Raw genomic sequence first — 19,883 nt, forward strand, 5'->3', positions numbered from 1 at the left:
GATCAGCTGATGGGAACAGAGGGAGAATTTTTTTACAAATAGCCTTTACTGAGGGCAAGATGCTATTTACCAATGGGCGCCCAATGGCAATATTCTCAATTACAATACCTGTCGGTGTCCATTTATGGTCCCAGGCTACCTGAGAGATCGTATCTCCCTATATGAACCTGCTCATGACCTAAGACAGTGAGCCCCTTCCCATCTCAGACAGTAGAGCATAAGAATCTCAGGGTCATGGGTTTGAGTCACACGCTGGGCAAAAGATCCGGGCTACTATCAGGGCAAACTATATTTAAATTGCAGGTTCTAAATGTGTTCTGCTGGATTTCAGCTTTTGTTCTTAACCAGTTTGCTTTTATTACATTATTGCATTTTATAATGCTTTTAAACGTCGGAAGCTGCCTTGAATTCCACACGGGGAGAAAGTTGGAGATGAAAACATTTAACGGTAATACTAAATTGCTGGGGGAGCGGGGGAGTAATTGGATCGTAACAAAACACCAGGCAGAGTTGCTATTGTTTCTCAATATTTACTGGAAGCTTGTAAAGTAGGAGATCAGCAACTTAAGGAGCAGAACAGACAAATAAATAGTGCGTCAGAAAATGCATTTTACAAAGAATAAATTCTACTGGGGGAAACATATGCAGCGTCTGCAAAGCAGGTTAACTCTAATCAAAGTCACAGAAACACTAACTCTATGTACGCCAACCTTGTTTGTTAACTGATTTGAACATTTGGAGCACATATTATCAATGTATGTGTAAATTAAGATGGATGCACTGATGTTCATTGTGCTGTGCATGTGAGCTGATTATTTGGCTCCCTCCTTCCCTCTCTTTTTTCTTTAACAAATTTGTATATAAAAAAGGGGTGTGAGTTTTTGGATCTAAAAGTTTTTTCTACTCTAACAGTTTGGTAGCCCATGTAAGTATTGGAAACTAGGTCCCTTAGGAAACTGGGTTCTTACACTGTGTAATTAGCATTTCCATATTCATTAATTTCCATATTAGCGGGGGGAAGGGTGTCCCCAAAATGGAGAATTTGGTGTATATTGGCCGGATTTTAATTGAACTCCATTATGAAGGTATGTATTATGGTAGGTATAGTTCCTTTCCCAATTGACAAATTGATGACAATTATCAAAGCTATAAAAAGAGAGGATGATAAAAGCACTGGGATGAATTAAGTGTCCACACATTCAGTTTTTCAATCCAAAATTTAAAGGTACATTTTAGGAAAGGGTTCTCTAGTGGAGATAAACGAATTTGCTCTAATTTCGTTTAAAGGTATTTAGTTGTTTTTTCATATCAATCCATTGTTTTTTGTTGTCATCACTGCATCTGATAATTTTGAAAGGCCTTACAAATGCTGTAGATAACTTTGGCTGTAAATCCTGATTCCCTCCCCACCCCCAACGTATAAATGAACTAAATAAATTCTGCCACAAGTTTAGCTACTGAAAGTTTTAGCTACTGAAATCAGTAGGCAGAACTTTAAATTGATATGAATTTGGGTCTAACAATTTTATGGCAGCTACTCTTCCTAGCCACGCCATACTGAACCCCCCCCCCCCACTACTTAACATTTATTAAAAAAGGATTTACAAAATCATTTTGAGACGTTTTTAGGGATAAGCACTCCTATGACACTGTTGTTTATTGGAAGTGGTGTCAAATGAGTTACTTTTTTGTTGTTTTCTGGAAAGTCCAAAACATTGCTAATTTTTCAATAATTTGTTTAACCACATTGTTAGCATATAATCAAGGCACCACACCTAAGAATTCCCCTCTCATATTTTGATGGTTTGAAAATTACAAATTTGTTATCAAAAGCTTACTCTAAAGAGAGAAGAAATTTTATGTTACTTTATATAACGGACTAAATTCAACGTTTGTGGATTGGGTCAGCGACCGACCTGTCCTTAATAAAACCTACCAGGTCTAAATGAATTACATTTTGGAACTATATTACAGTCTTTTAACCAAAAGGCTAGTAAACAAGCTGGCATTTTGTCTGATTAAACTAAACAAATCGAAATGAGCCAGGAAATTTGGAAGTCAGCAATGGGGGTGGGAGGCCTTTTCTGTGGTGACTCCCTCTGTTAAGTTGCTCAGACAAGGGCCTACAATTCAGAGTGAGACGTCTTGTGTTTCCCAAGGCCGGCCCTGCAAAAAAACCTCTCCTCACATTCGGAGCATTTGTAAAACTTCTTTCCCATCCAGATTTTCTGGTGTCTTGCGAGGCGTGACACTCGATCAAAACCTTTCCCGCAGTCGGGGCATTTGTGCCTCTTCTCTCCCGTGTGGATTCTCTGGTGACTTGCGAGGTGCAACGCTTGACCAAAACTTTTCCCGCAGTCGGGGCATTTGTGCTGCTTCTCTGTGTGGATTCTCTGGTGTCTCACGAGGTGAGACGCTCGACCAAAACTTTTCCCGCAGTCGGCGCAGCTGTGGCGGCTCTTCTCGGTGTGGATCTCTTGACGTCTTATTAGGTGTGACGTCTTGCTGAATGTTTGCCCATGCTCAGGTTGTGGGGAGGTCCCCCCTTGCACATCGGGGACCAATTTCATCCCCCCATGACAGTTTCTCCGATGCAAAGCAAGATACGAATTCCATCTGAAACACTTTCCACAATCGGTGCACTTAAAGGGTTTCTCTCCAGTGTGGATGCGCCAATGTCTTATTAGTTGCGATATCCACCTGCACTCTAGCCCACACTCGGGACACGGGCATGATTTCCCTTGTCCGCTGGATACTTTGTGAGAAAGGGGGACCACTTTCTGTCCCTGGTGAGCCTTCTGCCTATGACGGGAGAGAGATGAACCCCACATGAAACACTCCCCGCAATCGGTACACTGATAGGGTTTCTCTCCAGTGTGAATCCGCTGGTGCGCTTTTAGCACTGATGAGTGGGAGCATATTTTCCCACACTCAGGGCATGGGTGACCTTTCTCCTGCCCACCAGATATGTTGTTCTGGAGGGGGGAAGATTTCGTTTCCTGATGCACCTCCTTTCTGTGACTGGCAAGACAGGAGCTCCGTGAGAAACACTCCCCACAGTCAGCGCATTTGTAGATCTCCTCTCCAGTGCGGAGGCAATGTCTTATGAGGTGCGAAGCCTTGCTGAACCTTTTTCCACACTCACAGCATCGGGAGGGTCGCGTGCTGGGTAGTTTTTTCAGAAGAAGGACCAGTCTCTTTCCCTGGTGAATCTGTTTTCTATGACAGTCAAGAGATGAGCTTTGGGGGAAGCACACCCCACAATCAGCACATTTATAAGGTTTCTCTCCAGTGTGAACAACTTGGTGTCTTATTAGGTGCGATGGCCTGTCAAACGTTTTCGCACACTCAGGGCACGGGTAGGATCTCCCTTGTCCACTAGATTCTTTTGGCAGGGGGAGGGTCAATTTCTTTCGCTGGCCACACACCTTCCCATGGCGAATATAACCTGACTGCCACATAAAACGCTCTCCGCAATCCATACACCGATAGGGTTTCTCTCCAGAGTGGAGGCGTTTATGTATTTTCAGCTGTGATAGCTTGAAGAATATTTTCCCGCACTCGGGGCATGTGTGGTATCCCTTCTGCCCACCAAATACATTTTTCCGCAGGGTGGCAGATTTCATTTCCTGGTGCACCTTCTTTCTGTGGCTGTCAAGAGATGAGCTCTGTGAGAAACTCTCTCCACAATCTGTGCATTTATAGGGTTCCTCTCCAGTGTGGTCTCTTCCAAGATTTTTAAGGGGCTTCTCAGCCGAATGCAATATCAGGTGTTTTCTCAGGTGCGTTGGGCAACTAAAGGTTTTCTCACAGTGGGAACATTTGTGCAGTTTTCCCCGAGTGCGCGAGGCCTTCCCACTTCTCTTGCCATTGATGGTTCCCTGGTAGATCACAGTCACACTTGCTTCCCTGCCAACCTTCTCACAAAGAACGGATCTTTGCTCATCTTTCCTCAGGTAGATCACCTGCTGCCGTTCCGCTCTGTGACTATTCTCCAAGACGTCTCCCTCCTTCCAATACTGGGGACTGTTGTGCTTGGCTTTCTCTGCCGACACACCCCATGGCCCCATCTCAGGTGGATGGTTCTCTTGCCCATTCTCTTCAGGCAGATAATTCTCGCTTCCATCTTCCTGCACTGTCCCAAGATCTGTTGAAATGACAAAGAGTTCTCCCGTTAAGCGTTTACATGGACCAAGAGGATGATGAAGGGCACATTTTCTGTCTACCTAAGTCTTGCCAGAAACAACAACAACAACAATAATAATACTAAATTATTATTTATACCCCGCCCATCTGGCTGGGCTTCCCCAGCCACTCTGGGCGGCTTCCGAAAAATATATATCAATACATCAAACATTAAAAGCTTCCCTAAACAGGGCTGCCTTCAGATGTCTTCTAAAAGTCTGATAGTTGTTTTTCTCTTTGACATCCGGTGGGAGGGCATTCCACAGGGAGGGCACCACTACCGAGAAGGCCCTCTGCCTGGTTCCCTGTAACTTGGCTTCTCGCAGCAAGGGAACTGCCAGAAGGCCCTCGGCGCTGGACCTCAGTGTCTGGGTAGAACGATGGGGGTGGAGACGCTCCTTCAGATATACAGGACCGAGGCCGTTTAGGGCTTTAAAGGTCAGCACCAACACTTTGAATTGTGCTCGGAAACGTACTGGGAGCCAATGTAGGTAACAGTAAATAATTACTATCTCTCATCTTTGTAGTTTTATCTACAGTCATACCTCTTGCTACGTTTGCTTCAGGTTAAATCTTTTCAGGTTACGTTCTGTGGCCACCTGGAAGTACCGGAAAGGGTTACTTCCGGGTTTTGCCACTCGCGCATGCGCACACGCTCAAAATGACATCACGCGCATGCGCAGAAGCGGCGAAACGCGACACACGCAGGTTGCGTTCTGCTCATGTTGCGAACGGGCCTCCGGAACAGATCCTGTTCGCAACCAGAGATACCACTGTATTTTGACTATTGGCCTTTGACAAATTTCACGGTTACGTTTTGATTCTATAAGGATTTTCTTCAAGCTTTGACCTGAATAGAAAGGTCAGATTGTTATTGTACTTTCTTTGCAACAGGGTGGATTTGATTTAAATCATTAGCCAGTAAGACTTAATGTAAATCTTTTTTTTCCTTCTCTTTTTTTTACAGAAAGACTCATTCTTGCTGGTATAATCTTAATATTTACAACCAGATGAAGGTTTCATTTTTGGAATAATAAATTTTCAGAGTAGTTTCTACAGTTATATCAAAAATTACAGATTTGGTTATACTATTAGAAATACATTGACAGATAATTATGAAATTATATTGAGGTTTAATAAGTTAACTGTTTATATTTGGACAACTTTTCTGCTGTGCTTTACTGGAAGGAGAAAAACAATCATTTCCTTAATAACAATTTAAACAATTTATTTAACTATAGCAATAACATTACAGTGGTGCCCCACAAGACGAATGCCTCGCAAGACAGAAAACCCGCTAGACAAAAGGGTTTTCCGTTTTGGAGGTGCTTCGCAAAACGAATTTCCTATGGGCTTGCTTCGCAAGACGAAAATGTCTTGCGAGTTCCTGCAGGGTTTTTTCCTCCCCCCCCCTTTTCCCCAAGCCGCTAAGCCGCTTATCAGCTGATCCGCTAAGCCCGCTAAGCCGCTAATAGCGCTAATGGGCTTGCTTCACAAGACAAAAAAACCGCAAGACGAAGAGACTCGCGGAACTGATGTGGTTAAACATTTTTTAAAAAACAAAACCTTAAGACTGAGTTTTAGCACACATGAAAAATTTAAAACAAATCCTTATTTCCTGATGAATAGCCTTTGGACTATAATGTAACTTAAATAGAAAACTATCTTTAGAAAGATGTTTCCTCCAAAAGCATTTTATTTTAAAAATCCGATTTAAATTTTTAAAATCCTATTCTTTTATTTTTATGCACGACGCTTTGCAATTTTATCTGTTTTGAATGTATCTTTACACTGGATCAAAACTGTATTTCATCTACTTAAGATATATAGAAGTGTTTCAGATTTTTTAAAAAAAGATTCTTACCCAACTTAGTTTGATTTTGTTGGCTGGTGGAGAGCATTACCCAAGTTGTGCCTGCTAACCTCTGTAACCATTTCCTTCTACAGTGGTGCCCCGCAAGACGAAAAACCCGCTAGACGAAAGGCTTTTCCGTTTTTCGATGCGCTTCGCAAGACGATTTTCCCTATGGGCTTGCTTCGCAAGACGGAAACGTCTTGTGTTTTTTTTCGCTCCCCCCCCCCTTTTCTAAGCCACTAATAGCCTTTTAGCCGCTAAGCCTTTAATAGCCTTTTAGCCGCTAAGCCTTTAATAGCCGCTAAGCCGCTTCGCAAGACGAAAAAACCGCTAGACGAAGAGACTCGCGGAACGGATTATTTTCGTCTTGCGAGGCACCACTGTATTTCTAACGATCAGGCTGAGCTTGCCATTCCTTTGCGGCCAAAACAGCCACATACAAAGGGGGAAGTATCCACAGCCTTGTGGGGGAAAGCCCAAACGCTTGCAGAAAGAAACTCTGGTTGAAGGAGTTCTTACCAATGTCAGTGTCATCCTCCCATGACTCACTCTCTGTCTCCTGAAGATTCACAGATCCTTCCTCTGGGAGCGCAGCCACCTACAAGAATAATGCAAAACCCATCAGGCGGGGGGGGTCGTGTCTTAACAGAACCATTCCCCTCAATCATTTAGCACCTATTAGAGATATTTGCACAGTATGGAAATGTAACATGGTTCATTTTCAGTGGAGGAAACTGAAATGTAAAAGTCGCTTAAACAAACCTGCTAAATCACCTGTAAAAGCTGCTTAAATAAACCTGCTAAATCACCAATTTAGGATTTTTCCCTGGGGAATCCAGCGGAAGTTTTCTGGAAAATCTACATGACTTTTCTGTTTTGGCAGGCTGACATGTGATTTGGTTCCATCTGTTGTTGTTGTACACCAGCTTTACATTTGTGTGTGTGTTGCTGTTTTTAGATGTTTTAAACAGGTATTTTAATCTTACTGCTTTAACACGGCTGTGTTTGCTACCCTGTGCACTTCTGGGAGGAAGCGCAGGCTGCAGGATATAAACTTTTGTGGAAATTGGGGTAAAAATGTGTGAGATTTTTAAAAAGTCATCTCCAGTGATGTGGATTTGCTGGGGGAAAATCTGCTGCCCTGTGGGTTCAATTTAGCACATTTATTTAAGTTACCTTTAAATTTTAGCTTTGTTGACTAATCAAAAATATGTTGAGGACGTCCACTCTCACCACAATGCACTAATCCAATGTTCTCCCTGTCACAACCCTGTGAAGTAGCACAGGCTGCAAGAGAGCGAGGCGGCAACTGAGCTAAACGGGAATTTGAACTCAGGTCTTCTCAGTCCCACACAACCACACTGGCTCTTTGACATTTTTTTTAAGCTGACTGAACCAGCACCAGGTGAGATCATTCCAAAGGCAGGTCCCAGCACCAAGGTGCAGCTTCAGGATACAGTCGCACCTTGGTTCTCAAGCGGAATCCATTCCGGAAGTCCGTCCGACTTCCAAAATGTTTGAAAACCAAGGTGCAGCTTCCAATTGGCTGCAGGAAGCTCCTGCAGCCAATCATAAGGCGCGGAAGACGTTTGGCTTCCACAAATACAGGCATGCCTCATGTTACGTTTGCTTCAGGTTGAGTGTTTTCAGGTTGCGTCCTGGGGCGACCCAGAAGTATCAGAAAGGGCTACTTCCTGGTTTCGCCGCTCACGCATGCGCAGACCCGCAAAATGATGTCACGCGCATGCGCAGAAGCGGTGAATCGTGACCCACGCAGACACGGGTTGCGTTCCTTTCAGGTGGCGAACGGGCCTCCGGAATGGATCCCGTTCGCAACCAGAGGTACCACTGTAGTTCGCAACCTGCAACACTCACTTCCAGGTTTGCGGCGTTTGGGAGCCAAAATGTTTGAGAACTGAGCTGTTCAAAAGCCAAGGTGCGATTGTACAACAAAGGCTGTAGAGTGAAAGTGCCCATTCCCAGACCACCACCACCCCAAATTCTGAGGGTGGTGGAGCTACCAAGAGGGCCTTCTCTCCTTATCTTAACACCCGGGGAGGTCTGTAGGAAAAGAGGTGGTCTTTCAAATATTTGAGACCCGAGTTATTTCTATCCCCTCCATGATATTCTTTATTAGTTTTTTAATTACATACTATATATACACATATTACATTTATACTAAGAGCTGACTTCCCTCCTTCCTGCTTTTTTATATCGTCTCTAACTTTTTCGCATTGTCTTTACCCATTTTGTATATCGTTCTTCTTCTTCCATCTTTATCCATACAGTGTCTGTATACAAATAAATCTTTCTGTATGTACAAAACTTGTTGTCTGTCTATGTTCATTTACAAATACTGTTAATTACCTTGTTTACATTTTATGTTTTAGTTCATATTAATGTCCAATAAAAGTTCTTTTTATTTTCCCATTATGAGGTTTATTCCCACACTACAGTGGTGCCATGCAAGACGAATGCCTCACAAGACGGAAAACCTGCTAGACGAAAGGGTTTTCCGTTTTTGAGTTGCTTCGCAAGACGATTTTCCCTATGGGCTTGCTTTGCAAGACGAAAACGTCTTGCAAGTCTTGCGATTTCCCCCCCCCCGCTTCCCCCCTTTTTCTAAGCCTTTAATAGCCTTTTAGTAGCTAAGCCGCTAATAGCCGCTAAGCCGCTAATAGCGCTAAGCCGCTTAGCCGCTAATAGGGTTGCTTCGCAAGACGAAAAAACCGCTAGACGAAGAGAATCGCGGAACGGATTCTTTTCGTCTTGCGAGGCACCACTGTACTGGTTTCACTATTTCACCTTATCCTATATATGCCACAAATTTTTCCCATTCTTTTTGAAATGTTTCATCGCCTTGCTGTTGAATTTCCCCCGTTAATTTGGCTATTTCTGCATATTCCATAACCTTACACTCTTCTACTGTTGGCATTTGTTGCTGTTTCCAGAGCCAGCAGTAACCTCGCCGCTGCTGTTGAATATAAGAACAATTTCTGGTCCTTCTTATCAATTTCCTCTCCCACCATTCCCAACAAGAATGCCTCTGGTTTTTTCAAAAATGTATACCAAAAGATCTTCTTTAATTCATTATAGATACTATCCCAATAAGTTTTCACCTTGTCACATGACCACCACGTGAAATAAGCTACCTTCTTTCACCCCACACTTCCAGCAATTCTTGTCAATTTAATTGGTGTGAGGTACCATCTATATGGGACGCGGGTGGCGCTGTAGGGTAAACCACAGAGCCTAGGATTTGCCGATCAGAAGGTCGGCGGTTCAAATCCCCATGACGGGGCGAGCTCCTGTTGCTCGGTTCCTGCTCCTGCCAAGCTAGCAGTTCGAAAGCACGTCAAAGTGCAAGTAGATAAACAGGTACCACTCTGGCGGAAAATTAAATGGTGTTTCCGTGCGCTGCTCTGGTTCGTCAGAAGTGGCTTAGTCATGCTGGCCACATGACCCGGAAGCTGTACGCCAGCTCCCTTGGCCAATAAAGCGAGATGAGCGCCGCAACCCCAGAGTTGGCCACAACTGGACCTAATGGCCAGGGGTCCCTTTACCTTAACCTTACCACCTATACATCATTTTTAACAGATTTTCTTTTAACGAGACCCGAGTTATTTCTAAGCGCTATGGAAATTGTCCACTTGGGAGTTAAGGCCCGTTTTAAAGGCAGAGACCGATTTTGTTCTTGATTCAGCTCTCTCTTACCTGCTCTTCTCTTCTCTCGGGCACCAGGTGCTTGATCAGAAAATCCTCGGCCAGGGACACTGCATGGGTGCTGCTCTCGAGGGAGTGCTCCTTCATCCAGCTCTGCATCTCTGGTGGCAGGACAGCCAGGAACTGCTCCAGGATCAGCAGCTCCAGAATCTCCTCCTTGGAGTGCCTCTCGACTTTCAGCCACCGGTAGCAAAGCTCCTGCAGCCGGGCGTAGGCCCCTCTGGGCCCTTCGGCCTCCTGGTAGCTGAAACACCGGAAGTGCTGACGGTGCTTCTCCCTGATCATGGTGTCTCCTTGCAAAATGGCGGCCTTTACCTTCCCATAATCCTCTCTGTCTGGGCCCTCTAGGCTTTTAAAGGCCTGCTCGGCTTCGCCACCCAGCGCAGGCAGGAGCCGGGCCGCCCACTCTTCCTTGGGCCACCGGCAGGCTTCAGCCACTTGCTCAAAGGAGGCCAGGAAGGTTGGAGCATCGTCCCACGGGGTGGGTTCCTGCGGGGCTCCTGAGGGAGGAAGCTCCACTGTATTCAAGTACTGTTGCCACTGTGTTTCCCATAGCTGGGTTGAATTCTCTTGAGGTTCCTCCTTCACATCAAGCCAATCTCCCGAGCTTCCGAGGGAATGCAATGCTTCAAAAGACTGACTTCCTCCTCCATCATCCATCATCGGCTTGCAATCCGCGCCCTCTTGTTCAACCATCATTGGATCTAAGAAAATAAACACAGCAGCACCAATGAGATCCATCCACCATCTCGAAACCCGGAGTGGCATTTCAGATGCCACAGGGAAGGCAACACCAGTGTCAGAAACTCAGATATATAAGCTAGGTGTCAAATGGCTCCTCAAACGAAGGTTACAATGGTTCTCACTTGAGATTTTTTGGTTTTTTAAAACATTTAAACATTTTTTCCCAATAGATGTACAGTGGTACCTCCGTAACGTAATTTCGGGTTGCGAACGTGGCAAACACTTCCAGGTTTCTCTGCGCGCGCATCTGCAAAAACACTGCGCACTGCATGTAGGCTCAGAAGCGCTCTATTGTGCCATGCATGTGCGCAGAAGCGGCGCCTCTGGATACGTACTTTTCAGGGTAAGTATGGACCCCTGCCTCCTGTACAATGTTACGAGCCTCCATCCATAGTTCTTCAGGCACTCTGTCCACCAAATCTAAATCCTTAAACCTGTTCGTCAGTGGAAGTGACGAACAGGTTTAAGGATTTAGATTTGGTGGACAGAGTGCCTGAAGAACTATGGATGGAGGCTCGTAACATTGTACAGGAGGCAGCAATGAAAACCATCCCAATGAAAAGGAAATGCAAGAAAGCAAAGTGGCTGTCCAACGAGGCCTTACAAATAGCGGAGGACAGAAGGCAAGCAAAATGTGAGGGAGATAGTGAAAGATACAGGAAATTGAATGCAGATTTCCAAAGAACAGCAAGGAGAGACAAGAAGGCCTTCTTAAATGAGCAATGCAAACAAATAGAGGAAAACAACAGAATGGGAAGAACCAGAGATCTGTTCAAGAAAATTGGAGATATGAAAGGAACATTTCGTACAAAGATTACCATAATAAAAGACAAAAGTGGAAAGGACCTAACAGAAGCAGAAGACATCAAGAAGAGGTGGCAAGAATACACAGAGGAACTATACCAGAAAGAAATGGATGCCTCGTACACCCCAGGTAGTGTGGTTGCTGACCTTGAGCCAGACATCCTGGAAAGTGAAGTCAAATGGGCCTTAGAAAGCACTGCAAATAACAAGGCCAGTGGAAGTGATGGTATTCCAGCTGAACTATTTAAAATTTTAAAAGATGATGCTGTTAAGGTGCTACACTCAATATGCCAGCAAATTTGGAAAACTCAGCAGTGGCCAGAAGATTGGAGAAGATCAGTCTACATCCCAATCCCAAAGAAGGGCAGTGCCAAAGAATGCTCCAACTACCGCACAATTGCACTCATTTCACATGCTAGCAAGGTTATGCTTAAAATTCTACAAGGAAGGCTCTGTTGGGATTCGCAGGATACTGGATAAGTCTGCAGGCTTCAACAGGATGATGCAATACTCTGCTGGGTCAGAGTGACTCAGCAGGAGTGTGATTAGTGTAATTGGCTATCACCTGTTTTAAAAAGGAAAGCCTGTTTAACAGTGTGGGTGGTGGTTGTGCTGTAGTGTGGTGGTGCTGTGGTGGAGAGTATTCATTTGTAAGTACTCTGTATGGACTGTTTCTTTTGTATATAGCCTGTGTATAGCTCACATTAAAAAGGACTGCACTGAAAAACCTGGAACTCTTAATGCTTTGCTGAAAACGCCGCGTGGAATACGCGACAGGGTTATGGGCCCAGCACGCTCCCGCTGCGCAAGAGTACAGGTGGCAGTTATCTAGCCGTGGGTGCTGGAGGTGAGCTGCAGGGATGGAGCAGTCCAGAGCTGGCGTGTTGCTGGAGAAGCTGACGGCCACGAACTACAGCACCTGGTCGGTCCGCATGCAACACTTCCTCAAGCGTGAGGGCCTGTGGGAGGTGGTGGAAAATCCACCGCAGCCCCCTGAGGAGGAGGAGGAGTGGGAGGACGACGATGAAGAGCTGGCACTAGCAGAGGCCCAGCTTGAAAAGGATGAGAAAGCTTTGGCTACGATCATCCTTGGAGTGGACGACAGCCAGCTAGTCTACGTAGCTGATAAGGTGACGGCAAGTGAGGCGTGGAATGCGCTCAAGGCTGTCCATGTGCGAGAGACAGCTGGCTCACTGATAACACTGACCAGGAGACTGTACCGGTGTCGGAAGAAACCGGGGGACTCCCTGGTAAACCACCTAAAATTCTTAACAGGCTGTTTCCAGGAGCTAGCCTTAAGAGGGAGGCCTGTGGGGGAAGAGGACAAAGTCTTTATAGTCCTGAGTTCCCTTGATGACAGCTATGATATGCTGGTCAACTCCCTCGAGTCTGTAGAGACTGATAAGCTGACTCTGGAATACGTTACCGGACGGTTGTATGCAGAGGAGGACAGGCGTGCAGAGCGAAAGATGACCTCAGCCCAGCTGTTGGAGCATCCCAGAGGGAACAACAGCCGGGAAGAGCAGAGGTGTCGGGAGCCGGAGAAACAGCCAGGAGGAGCTGCTGCGGACCAGCCGGTGGTCAACAAAGTAAAAAGGTGTTTTTGCTGCAAGTCCAGTGGACATCTGCTGCGGGACTGCCCAAGAAAACAACAAAAACAGCAGAAGCACAAGTGGCAGCAGAGGGAGTCTACCGCTTGGGTGTCTGCAGATGGTCAAGAAAATGAAGAGCTGTGGGTTCTGGACAGTGGAGCTTCTCAAACCTTTTGTAAAAGAAAAGGACTGCTAACTGATGCTAGGGCTTCAAACAAAAAACATGTAAGTCTTGCTACGGGCCAGAAAGCTAATGTGGTTTGTGAAGGGGAGGTTGTGTTCCCACAGCTGGGACACACATTCAGGAATGTGTTGTGTGTGCCTAGTTTGCAAAACAATCTCCTGAGCATTCCTGACTTGGCAAAAGCAGGCTTCGAAGTAAACTTTGTGGGAGATCAGTGCCAGATAAAGCAAAATGGGGCAGTGCTGGCAAATGCTAACCTTAAAGCTAATATGTATGTACTGCAGTGTGAGTCTAAGGTTGCGAATGTGCAAAATGTCCCAACCCATGATATGTGTATTCATCTCCTGCACAGGCGTCTGGCTCATGCAAGCTATAAGGTGCTGAACAAAACATTGGAGTTGTGTGGGGGGATGAAAAACGTTAAAAGTTGTGATAATTACTTAGACTGCAATATCTGCAAGGAGGTTAAAAGCAGGGCTTGCCCAGTAGCAAGAGCAAGCCAGAGAGAAACCAAAAAACCACTGGAGTTGATTCATGCTGATGTAACTGGTCCTTTTCCACCAAGTGTCTCCCACAACAAGTACTGTTTGATCCTAGTGGATGACTATTCTAGATTTGGCTGGGTCTATCCATTAAAGCAAAAGTCTGACGTTGCCCAAACTTTGAAGTTCTGGGTAAGAAGGGTAGAAAGGCAACTTGGCGAAAAGGTGTGCTCTATTCAGACAGACAGGGGAGGAGAGTTTATGGCAAGCTCCCTAAGAAACTGGTTGCGTTCCCAAGGGATTAAACATAGGCTTACCAATGTGGCGACGCCTCAGGAGAACGGGGTAGCAGAGCGTAGGGGAGGTGTCTTGCAGACACAAATGAAAGCATTGTTAGCAGATGCAAATCTTCCAATTAAGTACTGGGCTGAGAGTATTAAGACTGCAAATTATATTGGGAATCGCTTGTGGTCAAGGGTACTAGATGACATACCCTATAAAATTCTCTATAACAAAAGTCCCAGTTTGCAACATTTGAGAATCTTTGGGACAAAGGCATGGGTTGACATACCTGTAAAGAACCGAAGAAAAGGTGGGAAAAGGGCACAGCAGTTGCTATTTCTTGGGTATGAAAGTGGTACGAAAGCCTACAGGTTTGAAGATGATAAAAATCTTTTGAGTTATAGTCGATCAGCCAGCTTTAATGAGCAAAGAAATTGGCCCAAGATACATGCAAACCTGCTGCCAGGAAAAGTTTTACTGCCGAGCATACCTGATAAGGCAGTTGAAACAAAGCTGAGAATTGGCAGCTCTCCCAGAGAAACTGAAAGGGAGGAGGTAAAGGTTGAGCATTTTTCTCCAGCTGCTAGCATAAAGCAGGGGAGAGAAGAAAGTGCAACAGGGACAGGAGGAGGTAGATCTACAGAGTCAATCCACCCCAAAAGCAGTCCTGAAGGTAGCCCAGGGGGTGAGATTAATGAACCAAGGAGGTCTGCAAGAAGTAATAAAGGTCAACCTCCAGACCGTTATGGGTTCCCAGCCACCATAAACCAGGTTTGTGTAACTGAGCCAGAAAACTTTGAAGAAGTGCAAGAGTTACCTACTCTAGAGAAAGAGGCGTGGTTAAAGGCAATGCAGGCAGAGTATAACTCTCTGCTAAACAACAATGTGTTTGTACCTACAGAATTGCCTGAAGGTAAAAAGCCCATAAGCTGTAAGTGGGTTTTTAAAGTGAAAAAAACTGGCTGATGGTAGTTGTCAGAGGAAAGCCAGGTTGGTTGCAAGGGGCTTTACACAAAGGAAAATGATACATTATGATGAAGTGTTTGCCCCAACAGCAAAGGCTGAAACAGTAAAATCAGTTTTAGCAATGGCAAGTCTGAGAGGGTTAAAAGTTAATCATTTTGATGTTGCCTCAGCATATTTAAATGCTCCTATTGATGCCGAGGTGTATTTACAGCAAATACCAGGTTATGAGCTGGAAAAAGACAGCATGGTGTTAAAACTGCAAAGGGCACTATACGGTTTACACCAAAGTGCACGTCTATGGCATGAATGCATAGACACAACTTTGAAAAAGATGGGATTCAAACAAAGCCTGGCTGATTCCTGTTTATATTCAGCAATGGTGCAAGGAAGTGTTTGTTATTTACTTTTGTATGTTGATGATATCTGTCTAATAACAACTACACAAAAGCAAGTGTCTTGGTTTATAAACAGCCTAGGTAACAAATACAAACTGAAGTATTTGGGAGAGATTCAAAATTACTTAGGAGTAGAGGTTCAGAGAAATGAAGAGGGCGTCTACTCTCTGAGTCAGAAAGAAAAAAATCGAAAAGTTACTGAAGACATATGGAATGGAGAGGGCAAATGAGGTTGACACTCCCATAACTACCCAGTACAAAAATGAACCAGAAGGGCAAAAATGTGAGAATGCAACAGCGTTTCATTCTCTGTTGGGTTCTCTGTTATATTTAAGTTGTTGGACAAGACCCGACATAACATTGGCAGTGCACATGTTAAGCCGAAGAAGTACAGACCCGGCTCAGAGAGATTGGGTAGCACTTAAAAGAATCCTAAGGTATCTGAAAGGCACAAAAGATTACAAACTGGTGCTGGATACAGGATATGATCAGCAAGTGTATGCATACGCTGATGCCAGCTGGGGGGACAGAGAAAATGGAAAGTCTACCACTGGCTATGCCATATATATTGGAAATGCCCTGGTTCAGTGGAAATCCCAGAAACAAACATTTGTTGCCACAAGTACTTGTGAAGCAGAGTACTCAGCCATAAGCGAATGTGTGTCACAAATAGAGTGGTTTGCTTGCCTAACAAAAGAGCTTGGAATACCTTCTGAAATGCCAATCACTGTGCTAAGTGACAACATGGCTGCACAACAGCTTGCCAACCAACAGAACTTTAAAAGCAAGAGTAAACATATTGCTATAAGATACGGAAATGTGAAAAATGCTTTGGAAAGAAATGTGTTAAAGGTACAGCACTGTAACACAAAATGTAATGTGGCAGATTTGTATACAAAATGTTTGGATGCTCCTAAATTTCGAGACTTAAGAGAATTATTAGGTCTCAAGCCTTTGACTTAAGGAGGAGTGTTGGGATTCGCAGGATACTGGATAAGTCTGCAGGCTTCAACAGGATGATGCAATACTCTGCTGGGTCAGAGTGACTCAGCAGGAGTGTGATTAGTGTAATTGGCTATCACCTGTTTTAAAAAGGAAAGCCTGTTTAACAGTGTGGGTGGTGGTTGTGCTGTAGTGTGGTGGTGCTGTGGTGGAGAGTATTCATTTGTAAGTACTCTGTATGGACTGTTTCTTTTGTATATAGCCTGTGTATAGCTCACATTAAAAAGGACTGCACTGAAAAACCTGGAACTCTTAATGCTTTGCTGAAAACGCCGCGTGGAATACGCGACAGGCTCAAGCAGTATGTGGATCGAGAACTCCCAGAAGTGCAAGCTGGATTTAGAAGAGGCAGAGGAACCAGAGACCAAATTGCAAACATGTGCTGGATTATGGAGAAAGCTAGAGAGTTCCAGAAAGACATCTACTTCTGCTTCATTGACTATGCAAAAGCCTTTGACTGTGTCGACCACAGCAAACTATGGCAAGTTCTTAAAGAAATGGGAGTGCCTGATCACCTCATCTGTCTCCTGAGAAATCTCTATGTGGGACAAGAAGCTACAGTTAGAACTGGATATGGAACAACTGATTGGTTCAAAATTGGGAAAGGAGTACGACAAGGCTGTATTTTGTCTCCCTGCTTATTTAATTTATATGCAGAATACATCATGCGAAAGGCTGGGCTGGATGAATCCCAAGCTGGAATTAAGATTGCCGGAAGAAATATCAGCAACCTCAGATATGCAGATGACACAACCTTGATGGCAGAAAGTGAGGAGGAATTAAAGAACCTTTTAATGAGGGTGAAAGAGGAGAGCGCAAAATATGGTCTGAAGCTCAATATCAAAAAAACGAAGATCATGGCCACTGGTCCCATCACCTCCTGGCAAATAGAAGGGGAAGAAATGGAGGCAGTGAGAGATTTTACTTTCTTGGGCTCCATGATCACTGCAGATGGTGACAGCAGCCACAAAATTAAAAGACGCCTGCTTCTTGGGAGAAGGGCAATGACAGGCCTAGACAGCATCTTGAGAAGTAGAGATGTCACCTTGCCAACAAAGGTCCGTATAGTTAAAGCCATGGTCTTCCCAGTAGTGATGTATGGAAGTGAGAGCTGGACCATAAAGAAGGCTGATCGCCGAAAATTGATGCTTTTGAATTATGGTGCTGGAGAAGACTCTTGAGAGTCCCATGGACGGCAAGAAGATCAAATGCATCCATTCTTAAGGAAATCAGACCTGAGTGCTCACTGGAAGGACAGATCGTGAAGCTGAGGCTCCAGTACTTTGGCCACCTCATGAGAAGAGAAGACTCCCTGGAGAAGACACTGATGCTGGGAAAGATGGAGGGCACAAGGAGAAGGGGGCGACAGAGGACGAGATGGTTGGATAGTGTTTTCGAGGTTACCAGCATGAGTTTGACCAAACTGCGGGAGGTAGTGGAGGACAGAGGTGCCTGGCGTGCTCTGGTCCATGGGGTCACGAAGAGTCGGACACGACTAAACGACTAAACAACAACAACAAATGGACCCCTGGGGCGAATTAAGTTCGTATCCAGATGGTGCACTGTATTTATTTGTAAACAGCAGATCAACAACTCAGCATGGCAGTTAGAAGTTGCTATTTGGGTAAAACTAAAGTTTCAACTAGTCGCCACTAAACTTTGTTGTTTTTTAAAAATACAGTGGTACCTCGGGTTAAGAACTTAATTCGTTCTGGAGGTCCATTCTTAACCTGAAACTGTTCTTAACCTGAAGCACCACTTTAACTAATGGGGCCTCCTGCTGCCGCCGTGCAATTTCTGTTCTCATCCTGAAGCAAAGTTCTTAACCCAAGGTACTATTTCTGGGTTAGCGGAGTCTGTAACCTGAAGCGTCTGTAACCCGAGGTACCACTGTAATTTTTATTGAGTTTTACATTTTTATCAACGACATATTCTTATATAAAAAAGAAAATAATAATAATACAATGTTTAAACATTTTTGAGTTTGAGTATCATAGGCAAGTAACAAAATTTTAGTGGTTTGCTTTCACGGGGACTGAAAATTCTAAACACATAGCCCCACTGAACTCAACAAGATTAATTCAATTAATAATAATATAAATAATAAAAATAAAAACTGCCAAGTAAACACTGAATTGTAGATACAGGAATCTGCCAAGGAATCTTATTTTTTTTAGGGGGGGGGGGAATGCGCTTTTAGAACAGCCTCCCACCAACTGAACACCCTCCAGATAGGCAACATAATACCTGGGAGAAGAGTTAGTGGAAGAGGACTGGAAGAAGTTTAAAGACTATCTGCAGAAACACTGCAAAGTTTATGAATGTTAAAACGATGTTGGATATGAAAATAATATGGCATTAGTGATACAGTTTAAAAAAAAGTATGCAAAAACGTAACAGAAAAGGGTGAAAGACTAAAGCTATATTATGTCGAAAGTAAATAATATTTTAAAGGTGTTTAAGTATAAGGAGGAAAGATTGGAGACATAATAGAATGAATTTAATAATTAGAAATGGGTTTTGAAAGAGGGCAAGGATTTGCTGTATCTGATTGGGCAAAGAGGAATACAAAAAAGGGAGGCGCGAGGAAGTCAAGAAAGAAAGTTAATTAAGTAGGATTTTAAAAGTTGGAGTTTTTATGTTTTTTATATTGTTGGGTGGAATCTTATTTTTCTGTACTCTGTTGTTTTGATCTGTTTTCTTTTTATATTTGTGGTTGTTATGTGTTTTTTTGTGTGTTTTTTTCCTGCAAAAACCTAATAAATATATTTTTTTAAAAAAACAACAGATAGGCAACATAATAGACATGACTAACTTAATGGGTCCACCCTGAGTAGGACTTACTATGATTTATTACCTGACCTCCACACCAAGGTCACAGGACAGGTTTCAACAATTAAAACAGAACGGAAAAAAACAGTTTAAAATAAGTTAAAAGTCACAGAGAGAAGAGACTTAAAAAAATCTACATGCCAGGATACAAGCTAACATTAACGCGGGACGCTTCCCAGCTCCTTTGGGAAATGGAAAACACGACATCCCAAATCTAGTCCCAATCTATTTAGGAAACCAAAGAGGGGAATCCTTTTAGGATCAGTTTAGGAATGGAGGCGATCTCCCCAGTCGATATGGCGCGGGGTAAACACCCCCACAAACCCCACATGGTTTCTAAATTTCGAGCCCAATTCTCTCCATGTCCGCTCAGAGGCGAGCCCCACGAAGTTCAACGGGGGCTTATTCCCAGAGAAGCGGGTACAGGATTACAACCTGCAACCCTGCAGGCGCTTACTTGGGAAGGAGCCCCATTGAATCCCACGGGGCCTTACTTCCGGGTAAAAACGTGGCAGCAATCCTAAGCAGCCTCTCTAGGGAGCCAGCCCCGTTGAATTCAGTGGGGCTTTGCTGGCAGACAGGATCAGATCTGCTCACCTCTCTCTTATCCTTATTATTGCCAGAAATTCTTATTTTTATTGCTGTTATTAATAATAATAATTATTATTATTACGGAACTATCCTCTCTGCAACTCACCTACCTGGTCGCAACCGCTCTTCCCGCGCGCTCTGCAACTGGCGATATCGCTCCCGGAAACGGATCTCAACGCTCTGACCCGGCGCGGAACCGGAAACCGGAAAAGTGGGCAACCCCAACTCTATGACCTTTATGGTTTT

General features: G+C 44.3%; 1 protein-coding gene across 2 annotated transcripts; it reads right to left on the minus strand.

The window, feature by feature from the left end:
• Positions 1-514: 514 nt before the first annotated feature.
• On the minus strand, positions 515-19,828 carry LOC114592152 (uncharacterized). 2 transcript variants are annotated; one of them, XM_028720060.2, is made up of 4 exons: positions 19,748-19,828; positions 9,755-10,467; positions 6,560-6,638; positions 515-4,147 (listed from the first exon to the last, which is right to left on the minus strand). In XM_028720060.2, the coding sequence occupies exons 2-4, from the start codon at positions 10,460-10,462 to the stop codon at positions 2,124-2,126; spliced, it is 2,811 nt and encodes a 936-aa protein (XP_028575893.2). In that variant the 5' UTR covers positions 10,463-10,467; positions 19,748-19,828; the 3' UTR covers positions 515-2,123. The 2 variants fall into 2 exon arrangements, with proteins under 2 accessions (XP_028575893.2, XP_028575894.2); XM_028720061.2 differs by having other exon boundaries at positions 19,744-19,820.
• Between the last annotated feature and the right edge of the window lie 55 nt (positions 19,829-19,883).

The sequence above is a fragment of the Podarcis muralis genome, chromosome 2, assembly GCF_964188315.1.
Source record: "Podarcis muralis chromosome 2, rPodMur119.hap1.1, whole genome shotgun sequence".
In the NCBI taxonomy this organism is placed as follows: Eukaryota; Metazoa; Chordata; class Lepidosauria; order Squamata; family Lacertidae; genus Podarcis; species Podarcis muralis.